The sequence below is a fragment of the Schistocerca serialis genome, chromosome 7, assembly GCF_023864345.2.
Source record: "Schistocerca serialis cubense isolate TAMUIC-IGC-003099 chromosome 7, iqSchSeri2.2, whole genome shotgun sequence".
Classification (NCBI taxonomy): Eukaryota; Metazoa; Arthropoda; class Insecta; order Orthoptera; family Acrididae; genus Schistocerca; species Schistocerca serialis.
Window position 1 is genome coordinate 378849778 of NC_064644.1, and position 12221 is coordinate 378861998.

A 12221-nucleotide genomic window follows, 5' to 3' on the forward strand; every position below is an offset into this window, starting at 1 on the left:
TCATACTTCTGTGGAAATAATCCCCTATCTGTGGCAATTGTGGTTCGACAGTCACTATATGCTGTGTGCTTATAGTGCGTTTTATATTTTGACAAAAGAGCGTGAATAAATTGAACTGTGTACCTGCTATCTGTTTAAGATAGTAAAGTGATAAATGGAGAAATTTCAAAATTTCTTGTTTTGCCTGGTCTACAGACTAACGTTTTATTGTTTTACGGAATGGCTGGTTAATCGATTTTTAAATGTAGGGAACTCCCAGAAACACGTATCTGCCGTAGTACTCTAAGCTGCCTTCACACCGCACGCACGGCGCCGCTTTGCACACAAACGCGCTGCTCAGGGAGGCGCACAGTGGAGCAAAGTGTTCGCAAGTGCGCAGTAATGCCTCAGCGTGCACGCTCGTCTCAATAAAAACTGAAAACGAGAAAGGCCTCCAAAAAGAGCAGTGCACGAAGAACTATTTCCTTTGATGTACCGACACTGTGCAGAGCTTCGGACTCTTCTCTGTCGGTTTCCGAGTTTACCTTTAAAAAGTTTTAAGAACTGATCCAAATGGTTCATATGGCTCTAAGCACTATGGGAATTAACATCTGAGGTCATCAGTCGTCTACACTTAACTACTTAAACCTAACTAATCTAAGGACATCACACACATCCACGCCCGAGACAGCATTCAAATCTGCGTCAGTAGCAGCAGCGCGGTTTCGGACTGGAGCGCCTACAACTGCTCGGTCACAGCGCCCGACGAACTGATCCAAACCAAATTTTATAATTCGTGTAGATGTCTCTCTCTCTGTCTCCCCCTCCCTCGCCTTCACTCTCTCCCTCTCTACTTCCCTCCCTCCCTCTCTCTCGCTCTCTCTCTCTCACTCTCTCTCTCTCTCTCTCTGTGTGTTTCGAATTCATCTACTATTTTATATTCGTGAAAGGGCAGAGAGCGAGGAGCTGGGAGTGGAAGGGATATTTCAAAGAAATATTTGGCGAAAGAAAGAATTCTTTTATTTCAGGCCAATGCTGCATCAAAATAATGTAATTTACACCATGTTATTGCCTCGAGACTTCAGTCACAAATACGTCACGTGATTCATGTCCTCCGGCGGCACCAAAATAGATTTACAAAAGGTGCCTTATTTCATACAGTATACAATGTGCAGATGAGTTCAGATCCCAACTCTTGAGATCATTAACCTTCCCATATAGTTTTTTTATTGCAATTTATTGGTTTCCGGTTCGTGCCCATGCACCCTTCTAAGTAGCGTAAAGACGAAATGAGAGTGCGTTCGAGGCGATTTTCTCGTCAGTAACGACGATACGAATGTAGGGGAAACACAACACTCGAGCGAAGAAATCTTTCAATCCGCCCGGGAATGGATCCCAGGCGGATTCTGTTAGCTATCTATCGAGGCGGACTGCCGTACAGGGTTACTTGAAGACTTGGGAAACTGTTATACGAGGATTGTCCAGAAAGTAAGCTCCGATCAGTAGCGAAATTGAAACCACTGGGACAATGCAGTAAAGCCTTGCACAGATGAGTTGGTCAGTGTCTCTAATATGCCCGTCCATCGTGTCGCGTCGCTCTATTCAGTTTTGAGTGAACACTGAGCGCGTAGAGATGCGTAGGGACTAACGTCTGCCGCCAAGTATGAGGGACTGTTCAGAGATTTCTCCGGCGTCATGCTGCCCACATAACACATCTGTCGAGCAGTTCCTTCTTCATGCTAATTCTCGGAAGCAAACTGCAGGGGCAATGAAGACGCTCCTGCAGAGTTTCCGATGAGAAGTATTTGATCACCCAAAATACAGTCCGTAATTGGTTTCCCCTGAGTCTCAGCTGTGCTCACAAGAACCGCTGGCTATGAAGGCAAAATTTTTCCACGGACAACGAGCTGTAGACCAGTGCAGATAGCTGGCCGAATGCACAGGCGGCTGCTTTCTATGACGATGATATTAGAAAGTTGATACAACACTACGACAAAACTCGAAGTTGGAGCGGTGACTATGTAGAGAAGTAAGTGGAAGTTGTACCTAACTATTGCAAATAAAACATTTCTGGTTTTCACTGTGGTTTTCATTTCGCGACCGATCGGATGGATGTAGATAAGTTGTGTACAACGAAAGGAGTATATTAACCAGGCAGTAAGAAGCTTTGAAAACTGTGAATTAACATGTATAAGTCTGGTAATATCAGGTGAAGGAACCATTAGCCTTATGTGAAAATACCCATTAAAAACAGAAAATTTAGGACCATAGGACATAAGACACAATTTAAAAAAGATTTTCTTAATTAAGGCACGTGAGCAACACTATTACAAAAAATACCAGCAAGAGCAAACAGTCTTCCAACAACTTAGGTAGATCGAACCCTGCTTGATGGTGTACACAACAGCTGAGGTCATACAGATCACTCGTCAGAAAGTTCTTCACCGGATTCATACTTCTTCGGTGTTCCATTTGCGGTGTGGTGAACGAAAAGAAGCCGCAGCCAGTGTTAGATATCCGGCCAGCGGGCGGCTAGGCCGAGACTTCAGAGGACATGGTTGGCTGGGGTCTCCTCAGCTGCAGTGTGCCAAGTGCGCCTCCAACAAAGCCTCAAGCCGACGGAAAACAGTATATTAGTCATCACCTCGGAACACATGGCAAATAATACTAACCCGTCTTGAAGACACTACTGAAATCCTGGCTGCTAATTAGAGTCCGAGCCACGCCGAGGAACACACTGAGAGGCCACGACTCCACATGCTGCACTCTTAAATCCAGCTGGCTGATCCTCCTATGAGATGTCAAGACACTCGTTGCTCCGTAATGAGGTTCAAAGATAAGAATGTCTCGATAATCGTTCCATGAGCCCAAAAACAGCTCAATTTTTAAAAGTCTTAACAATTTACTATCGAGATCACATCAGTCTCTCGGAATGGTAGTATGAACAGTAAATAAATGGACTGAAACGTATAGTGAATGTCAAACTAATTTGGCGCTTTTGTGTGCGTACAGGGTGGTACATGTATTCTTGTACAGTATGTGAGAGTGGATGGGTGTTAGTGAACTGACTTCAAGAAGCTTATGGGTTTTTTGTATTTAAAAATTTAAACCACGTTTTCCCTGCGTTGTTGAATATAGGATAGTAATATTAACGTTGACGAACCCTCTTAAGGGTAGAAACTACAATCGAATACAAATGGCTTATTACAACAAAGCTCTACCAGAAACGAACCATACCTATCAATCTAAATGAGCCTCGTATAATTTTCGACGTCAGAATAGCGAGACCGGTTTAATGCACAGATAAAGCGCCACAAGTGGTGTAATATTTTTTGCTTCACTACTAGTTTCACTCATCATTTGAAAGCATTTTCAAATATTCAGTGCCCTGATGGCAATGCATTATAGGTTTAAGGCTCCCGTTGGTACCGCCATCAACACAAAACACTCACCATTTTGCGTTAATGGTGGTGCTTAGTGTAACATAAAAACCTTTAAGACGTAGCTGTCAGGGTAGTGAATATCTGAAGAAGCTCTCGTCTGATAAACAAAACCTGTAATAAATCAAATAATAAGACGGCTGTGCGGGTTTATTCGCCCGTTACGTCGTAAAGGTCGCTGAGCCCCGTGAAGGAAATGCCCGCGCTTGCTGACGGGAGAGGATGCCATGTCTTTGGGGAACATAGCCAAAGAAACCGAAGCTGAAGAGCAGCTTAGAAAACGACTCTCCTCTGCTTAACGTAAACCTGGGAGTTTATATGAGATGATGACCTCGGTTGTTAGCCATGAAATGTTATCCCTTTATGTTAAATCTGACCCACATGTAAGTACACGCTGTCTGACTGTGATGACTAACGTTTCGGAGCGGTAAGGATTTTTCCAAAGCACACCTGCAGAAATTCGGGTTAACCAGAAACTGGAAGGCGAATCCATACCGTAGAGGTTACCCTTATACTGACTGTATGAGTGATAAACTGTATCGTGTGGACAGAAACTGTGCAATGCAAACATTTTTGCCAACTTGTGTGGTAGCAGAAATTATCTCGATGACTCCGTCCCCGCCGGCTCTTGTGTCGAAGTTCGACAGTGGCATAGACTTACCTACGTAGTAGAAAATCTATTGCAATACGAAGTCGTGTTGAAAATTAATGCCTTCGAAATTTTTATTGAATCTCTTAAGGATTGTTAAATAAAACAAACGTTATTAACATCCTACATCTTTATTTTTAGGCCTACATACCTGCACCCCTCTGCTGCTAGAGGGCTTCGAATTGTAGCGTGTAACTTGGCGGTGCTTAACGTAACTACGTAGGTGGTCAGAAACAGCGTCATGCAATCGACTTACGATTTCGAAGAGTTCGTCCATGCATCGAGCACCCTCTTGTTCAGTACAGCAGTGTCAGAAAACGCACGAGCAATATTACATCCGCAATAATCCGACGCCGTGGGTTCACTGCCATCGATCATCCTGCGTATGGTCCCGAGTTGGCATCAGCCAATTTTCACCTATTCCAAAGCTTAAAGAACAGCTTTGAGGACTTCTCTTTGATAATCATGATGTGTTCAAGCAGAGGTGAGCTTGGGGCTCTGTCTACAATGTCAGACTTTCTACAGTGACAATATCAGCAAACTGGTCTCCCGCTGGGAGATATGTGTTCGTCACCGGGGTGATTATGTTAAGCAATAAGTATGCAGAAATGAATAAGGATGTAGAATGTTAATAACGTTATGTTTATTTAAAAATATTTGAGTTTTCACAAAAGAAACTCTGAAGCATTACTTTTCAGCACTACCTCGTATAACAACTGTTAAAAAGAGTGGATATTGTGGATAAAATACTACTTCGGTCAAGTAAGTTTATAGCAAAGGTGACCCACAGCAGTGAGAAGCACTCAAGCACACAGCTAGGTGACTGCAGGTCTTTTGAGGCTGACAAGTGCTTGTGGTAGCACTCACGAATATATTGACGAAAAGTCTTCACGCTGAACACCAAACTTCTGAAATATGTATATTGATTATGATATTTTCTGCTATCGAATAATTTATCGTATATTAAACACATACAAATGTTTCACCTCATATACACTGGCGTGGCACGAAACATCGCATCTGACTGTTTCATTTTGTGAGACATCTTGGTCAACTAACGATTTCAGACATTCAATCAAAGTGAGGAATTCCCATCTACCACTGTTTTCTTATCTACTGAACTCAGTTTTCTTTTATAAGGCTCAGTAAAATGGAAACAATACAGATGGAAACGAAGTAAGTGAACTTTTACGATTTTAAAAGTAATCCCCATAATTTTTAATACATTTACCCGACTGTGAGACAAGATGGTCAGTGCGATCAAGGAAATATTTTTGCGGTTGCCTGGGGAACCATGATTGTACCCAGACATGAATCTCTTTGTCCGCAGCAGATTCACGGCTACGAATTTCTTTCTTCGGGTCTCAAACAATATGGAAAGAGAGATCGAGCCCGCGTGGAGGATGTGTAAGGGATTTCCAGCGAAAGGTCTGCAGCGTATTCGAAACAGCCTGAGCGGCCATTATCCTGCAAAAAAAATGATGCTCTCCGTCTAACATTTCAGGGCATCTGAACATGACGGTGCACTTCAGTTTTTGCAAAGTGTCCACGAACCGCTGTGCCTCTATTGTGGAATTGTGTTCCAGTGGGTTGAAGGTCGACATCATTCCATTGTAGGATAATGCTCTCCCAGTTGTCAAGGTTGTTTCGATTACGTTATAGACGTTTACCTGGGAAGCACTTAGATATCCTCAAATAATAAAGAAAGACCAAGAACGAAGTGTCCGGATTAAAAGAGTGTAAGTGAGGGATCCGGTATTTGTTCCCTACTGTTTGATCTGTACATCGAGAAGAAGTGCTGGCAATAATAGATGGCTTCAGGAATGGTATTAAAAGTCAGTGTGAAAGAATATTAAAGACAAGATTGATTGACGACACCATTGAGTACAGAGTATGAATTCAAGGTAAACGGAAGAACGTCGAAAGTTGTAAGTAGTAGAAAAACTGAAATTAGTCTTAAACAACATCGAAATTAAGGCACATGAAGGAGAAGAAGTAGGGAAAGATTTCTGCCACCTTGAAAACAAAACAAGGTATGAAAAAAGAAGCAGGGGAGACATAAAAGGTGGCCTAGCACATGGAACGAGGACACACCTGGCCGAAAGAAATCCACTGGTATCAAACACTTGTCTTAATTTGAGAAAGAAGTTCCCGAGAATGTACGTTTGGAGCGCAGAATGTTGTTGACGTAAATCGTGGATTGTCGGGAAACCTGAAAAAAAAAGAAGAGAATCGAAGCATTTGAGATATGGTGCTACAGAAGGATGTTGAAAAAAATGAGAAATGGGGAGGCTCCTCACAGAATACCCAGGAAAGTGATATGTAGGAATCACCGAAAAGAAGATGGGACAGGGTGATAGGGAATCTGTTAAGACATATGGGAATAACTTTCGTGATACGAGAAGGAGCTTTTGAGGGTGAAATTGTAGGTGAACATGTAGATAGGGATGTACCCAAGAAACAGCTGTGGACGTTGGGGGCAAGTGTAACTCTGTGATGAAGAACCTGGCACGGGAGAGGAATCCTTAGAGGACCGCATCAAACCAATGAGCGGGAACAAGTGAAGTGGAACCCGGATCAGTGGTGTCAGGTTTTGTTCACACATTAGTGCAAAATTTGTCGGATGCCTGATGATCATCCTACGAGGACGCGCTGAAAAGTAATCCCTGTGGTCGAGGACGATAGGCTGGATTTAGCGGCCGTATGGAGAGGTCGCCCATACTTCCACCTGCAGAGCGTGTGGTTCATGTTTGCTTGGATTGCGACTTAGCCTGCGCGAGGGCTTCCCGCACTGCGATCGTGGCAAATATACCAATCGGTCAGAACATTATGACCACCTACGTGATGGCCTGTATGTCCACCTATGACACGAATAACAGCGGCGACTCGCCGAGGCATGGAAGCAAAGAGGCCTTAGCAGGTCGCTCGAGGGAGTTGACACCACATCTGCACACACAAGTCACTTAATTCCCGTAAATTACGGAAGAGGGGCGATGAACTCTGACGCCACATTCAATCACATCCCAGATATGTTCGATCGGGTTCAGATCTGGCCAGTTGGGCGGCAAGCACATCATTTATAACTCGCCACTGTGTTCCTTGAACCACTCCATCACACTATTGGACGTGACATGGTGCATTTTGTTGTTGAAAAATGCCACTGCCGTAGGCAACATGATCGTTATGAAGGGGTGTACGTGGTCTGCAACTGTGTACGAGACCTCTTGGCCGTCATAGTGCCTCGCACGAGCTCCACTGGACCGATGGATGCCCGCGTGTCTGTTCTCCAGAGCATAATGGTACCACCACCAGCTTGTCTCTGTCCCTTAGTACAGGTGTCAAGGAGCTGTTCCACTGGAAGACGATGGATTCGCACTCTCCCATCGGCGTGATGAAGAAGGTATCGGGATTCATCAGACCATGCAACGCTCTGTCACTGCACCAACGTCCAGTGCCGATGGTAACGTGCCTATTTCAGTCGTAGTTGCCGATGTCGTGGTGTTAGCACAGGCATATGCGTGATTAGTCAGCAGCGGAGGCCCATCGTTAGGAGTGTTCGGTGCACTGTGTGTTCAAACGCACTTGTACTCTGTCCACCATTAAAAACTGATGTCCGACATCTGTAATGAGGAGTGGCCGCCCTATTAGAGGGCGTCTGAACGTGGTTTCACCTAGGTTTCGCCACGTGTTGAAGACACTCACCACAGCATTCCACGAATACTCGACAAGTCGTGCCGAGTCTCCGGGCCATCACAATCTGGCCCCAGTCAAACTCAGACAGATCAAGAGACTTCTCCATTCGGAATACACACAGCATATCACTGATGCTACATGCACCGTGCGTGTATCTGACTCCCAGTTATTCCTCGCCAGGTGAAGCTACTGTGACCTGAACGGGTTTATATGGATGGTAGGTCGATGTTCTGAGTGATGAGTGTAAGTTCAGAAAATCGACATTACGTTTCAAATTTTGCCCGGAACATACGCGACCGAAAGCATTAGATGTGAAACGTTTCCTCCGTGAGGATTCGAAAATCCCGCCACCGGAAGTTCAATTGTCAGTAACACAGTTTACGTTAAAATAATTAATGATGCTGCGTGGATGTTCGTATGGAAGCCCATCGAACACGTGGTGTTATTTACACTAGGCTACTCGATGGTCTGACCGAGGGAGATAGCCCAGCTTACATCCATCGGGCGATGAAAAAGGTTGATGCAGCCTTTGAGCCAACACGCATTCTTTTTCTAACTTGCGATAGAGTAGTGGTTACATCGAAGATCAAAGCCGGCTATGAATTCATCATGGACCGGCCGTATATTCTGAACCCGATGCGCTGCTACCAATGTCAACGTTGCAAAAACTCTCGAATGTCCTCTCTAAACCTGGCCAAATGCGTCACTTGTGTTAGGGATGTTCAGGAGGGCGATTTCTCATCTCCTTCTCCCCGTTGTATCAATTTCAATGGCGACCATGCACTCTCAGCCCGAAAATGTCACGTGTATCTTGAGTGGGCCATCCAGGTGATCCGGGTGAAAGAAAAAGTGCCTTGCCCTGACGTTCACAAGTTGTTGTCTGCTCCGAAGCCCTGCGTTCTACCATCTGGCACTTATGGTACTGTTCTCGCTCCATGAAGTACATGGCCACGCATACTTCCCACATCAAATTCAGCACCACGGCGACCAGTGACATGGTAGCATCCTCGTGCCCTTCTCCTCCAACTGTGCAACTAGGCACCAAATTTTCCCCTCTGGTGGTGAAATAACCTGCTGCGCAACCGGCAGGCTGGAAAGGACAGAAGGAATACTACCGCTAAGACTTTTTACGTCCTTCCAGCCAACAAAAAACTGTGAAGGCTCAAAGAAACCAGACAAAAGCAAATGGTCTTATCCTTCGGCGACTTGGAGATCCTCTTACATGGTGTCGCCACGTGATACCCTCATGCGGACCACCTCTGTTTCTCCAGTGCACACGGCTATCTCTATCTCTGCCCCTGAATCCGCTGGCCGACGCAGAGAGAATGCCGACGCCTCTGTAGATCACATGGAGCACCATCCCCCAGCCTCTGCGCCCTGTGGCAGTGATTCCTTGAAGGCTGGCAATCAGCACCCTTCATTTCTTCTCTCCTCCTCTTTCGCTGTCAGGACTCTCCTCGAGCCGGCCAAGGTGGCCGAGCGGTTCTGGGCGCTACAGTCTGGAACCGCGCGACCGCTACGGTCGCAGGTTCGAATCCTGCCTCAGGCGTGGATGTGTGTGATGTCCTTAGGTTAGTTAGGTTAAGTAGTTCGAAGTTACTCAAACCATGGTCTAGGGGTAGCGTCTTTGATTCATAATCAAAACGTCTTCCGTCCCGGGTTCGATCCCCACCATTGCCTAAGTTTTGATAAATAATCAGCATTGGCGGCCGAAGACTTCCGGCATAAGAAGCCAGCCTCATTCTGCCAACGGCCTTGTCAAAGAGGGCGGAGGAGCGGATAGAGGTTCAGGGCACTCTCTTGTCCTCGGAGTGGGAAATTGCCCCTAAAGTCGGAAGAATCAGCAATGATCAACGACATGAGGATGCAGAAGGCAATGGAAACCACTGCACTAAAGACACGTAACGTGTATCCACAGGACATGTGGCCTGTATTTGAAGAAGTGTCATGATGATCTTTCCATTGGCAAAAGATTCCGGAATAGTCCCCCATTCGGATCTCCGGGAGGGGACTGCCCAGGGGGAGGTTACCATGAGAAAAAGATTGAATAATCAACGAAAGGATAACGTTCTACGAGTCGGGGAGTGGAATGTCAGAAGTTTGAACGTGGTAGGGAAACTAGAAAATCTGAAAAGGGAAATCTAGATATAGTAGGGGTCAGTGAAGAGAAGTGGAAGTGTAAGTAGGCTGTTTATGTTTTCTCTATGTAAGTAGGCTGTTTATGTTTTCTCTATGTAAGTAGGCTGTTTAGGTTTTTTATTGGTAACGACACCTCTGTATGAAAATCACTGGCTGTGCTGTGTGCAGTCTGTGGCTGCTTTGCATTGTTGTAATACTCGCCATTGTAGTGTTAGGCAGCTGGCTGTGAACAGCGCGTAGCGTTGCGCAGTTGGAGGTGAGCCGCCAGCAGTGGTAGATGTGGGGAGAGAGATGGCGGAGATTTGTAATTTGTCATGAACTGCTATATTTATATATGATGATATCAAGGTAAATACATTGTTTGTTCTCTATTAATATCTTTCATTTTGCTAACTATCTCTATCAGTAGTTAGTGCCTTCCATAGTTTGATTCTTTTATTTAGCTGGCAGTAGTGGCACTCGCTGTATTGCAGTAGCTTGAGCAGCGAAGATTTTTGTGAGGTAAGTGATTTGTGAAAGGTATAGTTTAATGATAGTCAGGGCCATTCTTTTGTAGGGAATTTTGAAAGTCAGATTGCGTTGCGCTAACAAAATATTGTGTGTCAGTTTAAGCACAGTCTTGTATAATTGTTCAAAGGGGACGTTTCATATGGCGACCCTGCCAGGATTCGAACCTGGAATCTGCATGTTTGTGTTGTGCATTAATGAAGTTGTAAATTCTAATTAATTTCTGCAGTAGCGAAAACATCTTCTGAGACTGTTAACCAGTAAGCGCCCAGGCACAATAGTTCAAATTTATGTTTAGTTTCCGGCACTAATCATCTGTTTCGGCATCTAGAAGAACTGCATCTCGGAAGAATAAACAACGAAGATACTGCATTTCGAAATTCAAGTTAATGATTGGTTGAGCTTCGTCAAACTATAAGTTAACCAATATGGAGTGTGTTGGGGCAGAAAAGGGTGATTGTAGTAGTGAAAACTGTAGGCCTAATGCAGAATGTTTGCAAGAGACAGAAAAGGAAAGTGGTACTGTTCCTGATGGTGATGTGAATGTTGAAAAAGTGGACTTCAAAGTAATATACAACAAGACGAAATACGATATTAGTTTTGGTTTAGATAGCACTGTCGGGCAGCTGAAGGAACACCTGCAGGATGTCATAGGTGTTCCACAGGCCATGCAGAAAGTTATGATAAAAGGACTTGCAAAAGATGAAAGGACACTGAGGGAACTTGGTGTTGTTAAAGGTGCTAAAGTAATGGTTGTAGGCTCGAAATTGGATGATGTGCTGGCAGTGTCTACCCCCAGCAAGCAGGAATTGCTAGAAGAGAAAGCTGTATCCACAAGCAAGGAGCCATTTTGCAAACAGAAACAACATCGGAAGGTGTTGGATAAAGGTGTTCCAGAAGATGCAATGCCTGGAATAAAAAATGCAAAGGATCCATTGCCACCATTTCCTCTGTCAGGAATGTTAAATAAATCTGGTGGAAAGGTACGTCTCACTTTCAGAATGGAGCAAGATCAGGTGTGGATTGGCACTAAAGAACGCACTGACAAGATACCCATGACATCAATTAAGGCAGTTGTTAGTGAGCCGATTGATGGCCATGATGAGTATCACATAATGGGAATTCAGCTTGGGCCAACAGAGGCCTCAAGATACTGGGTGTACTGGGTGCCAGCTCAGTATGTAGATGCCATCAAGGATGCCATTCTTGGAAAGTGGCAGTACTTCTGATTCTATTCTGTGGTGACTAAAAATTCAGAGTCCATTGTGGGTGCTTCTGCCATTTCAAGTAAAACAGTTTTGTGATGTGACTCTAATAAGACATGATATGTATTTTTCAGCACGATTTTTCATTCAATTCGATTGAAGTGGAGGCGTGCATCTGCAGTGAGAAAGTTACCAGACACTGATGTGAATATGTGATTTATCTGTATTGAGACTTTTAGGTCTTTTTTATGTAAAGCAAAATATAATACTCTTACTGTTGCTAGCACAACAGATTGGACTGATGTATGTATTTATGAGTTATCAACCTCGCCTTTGCTTTCGATAGCTGGACTTTATGGTATGTGAGTTTATGAGATTGTTTAATTATGTTTTGTTGATTGTAACAATGATTGCTGTTAAATTTTTATGTTTTGATTATATATATATATAATAAATGCACAAATGAAAAAAAAAAAGTATTTTAGGTAGGATTTTCTTGGAAATAAATGATGAAGTAAGATAATGGAAAATAAAAATGAGGTAAGAAATGTGTGAACATATAAACACAGAAAGCATGCTTAGATGGAATTTTTTTGGTGGAAACAAAGG

At 44.1% G+C, this 12221-nt stretch overlaps 1 protein-coding gene across 1 annotated transcript; it reads left to right on the plus strand.

Moving 5' to 3' along the window:
- Positions 1 to 10588: 10588 nt before the first annotated feature.
- On the plus strand, positions 10589 to 12004 carry LOC126412751 (ubiquitin domain-containing protein UBFD1-like). The gene has a single exon (XM_050082497.1). The coding sequence runs from the start codon at positions 10836 to 10838 to the stop codon at positions 11634 to 11636; it is 801 nt and encodes a 266-aa protein (XP_049938454.1). The 5' UTR covers positions 10589 to 10835; the 3' UTR covers positions 11637 to 12004.
- Positions 12005 to 12221: the final 217 nt, after the last annotated feature.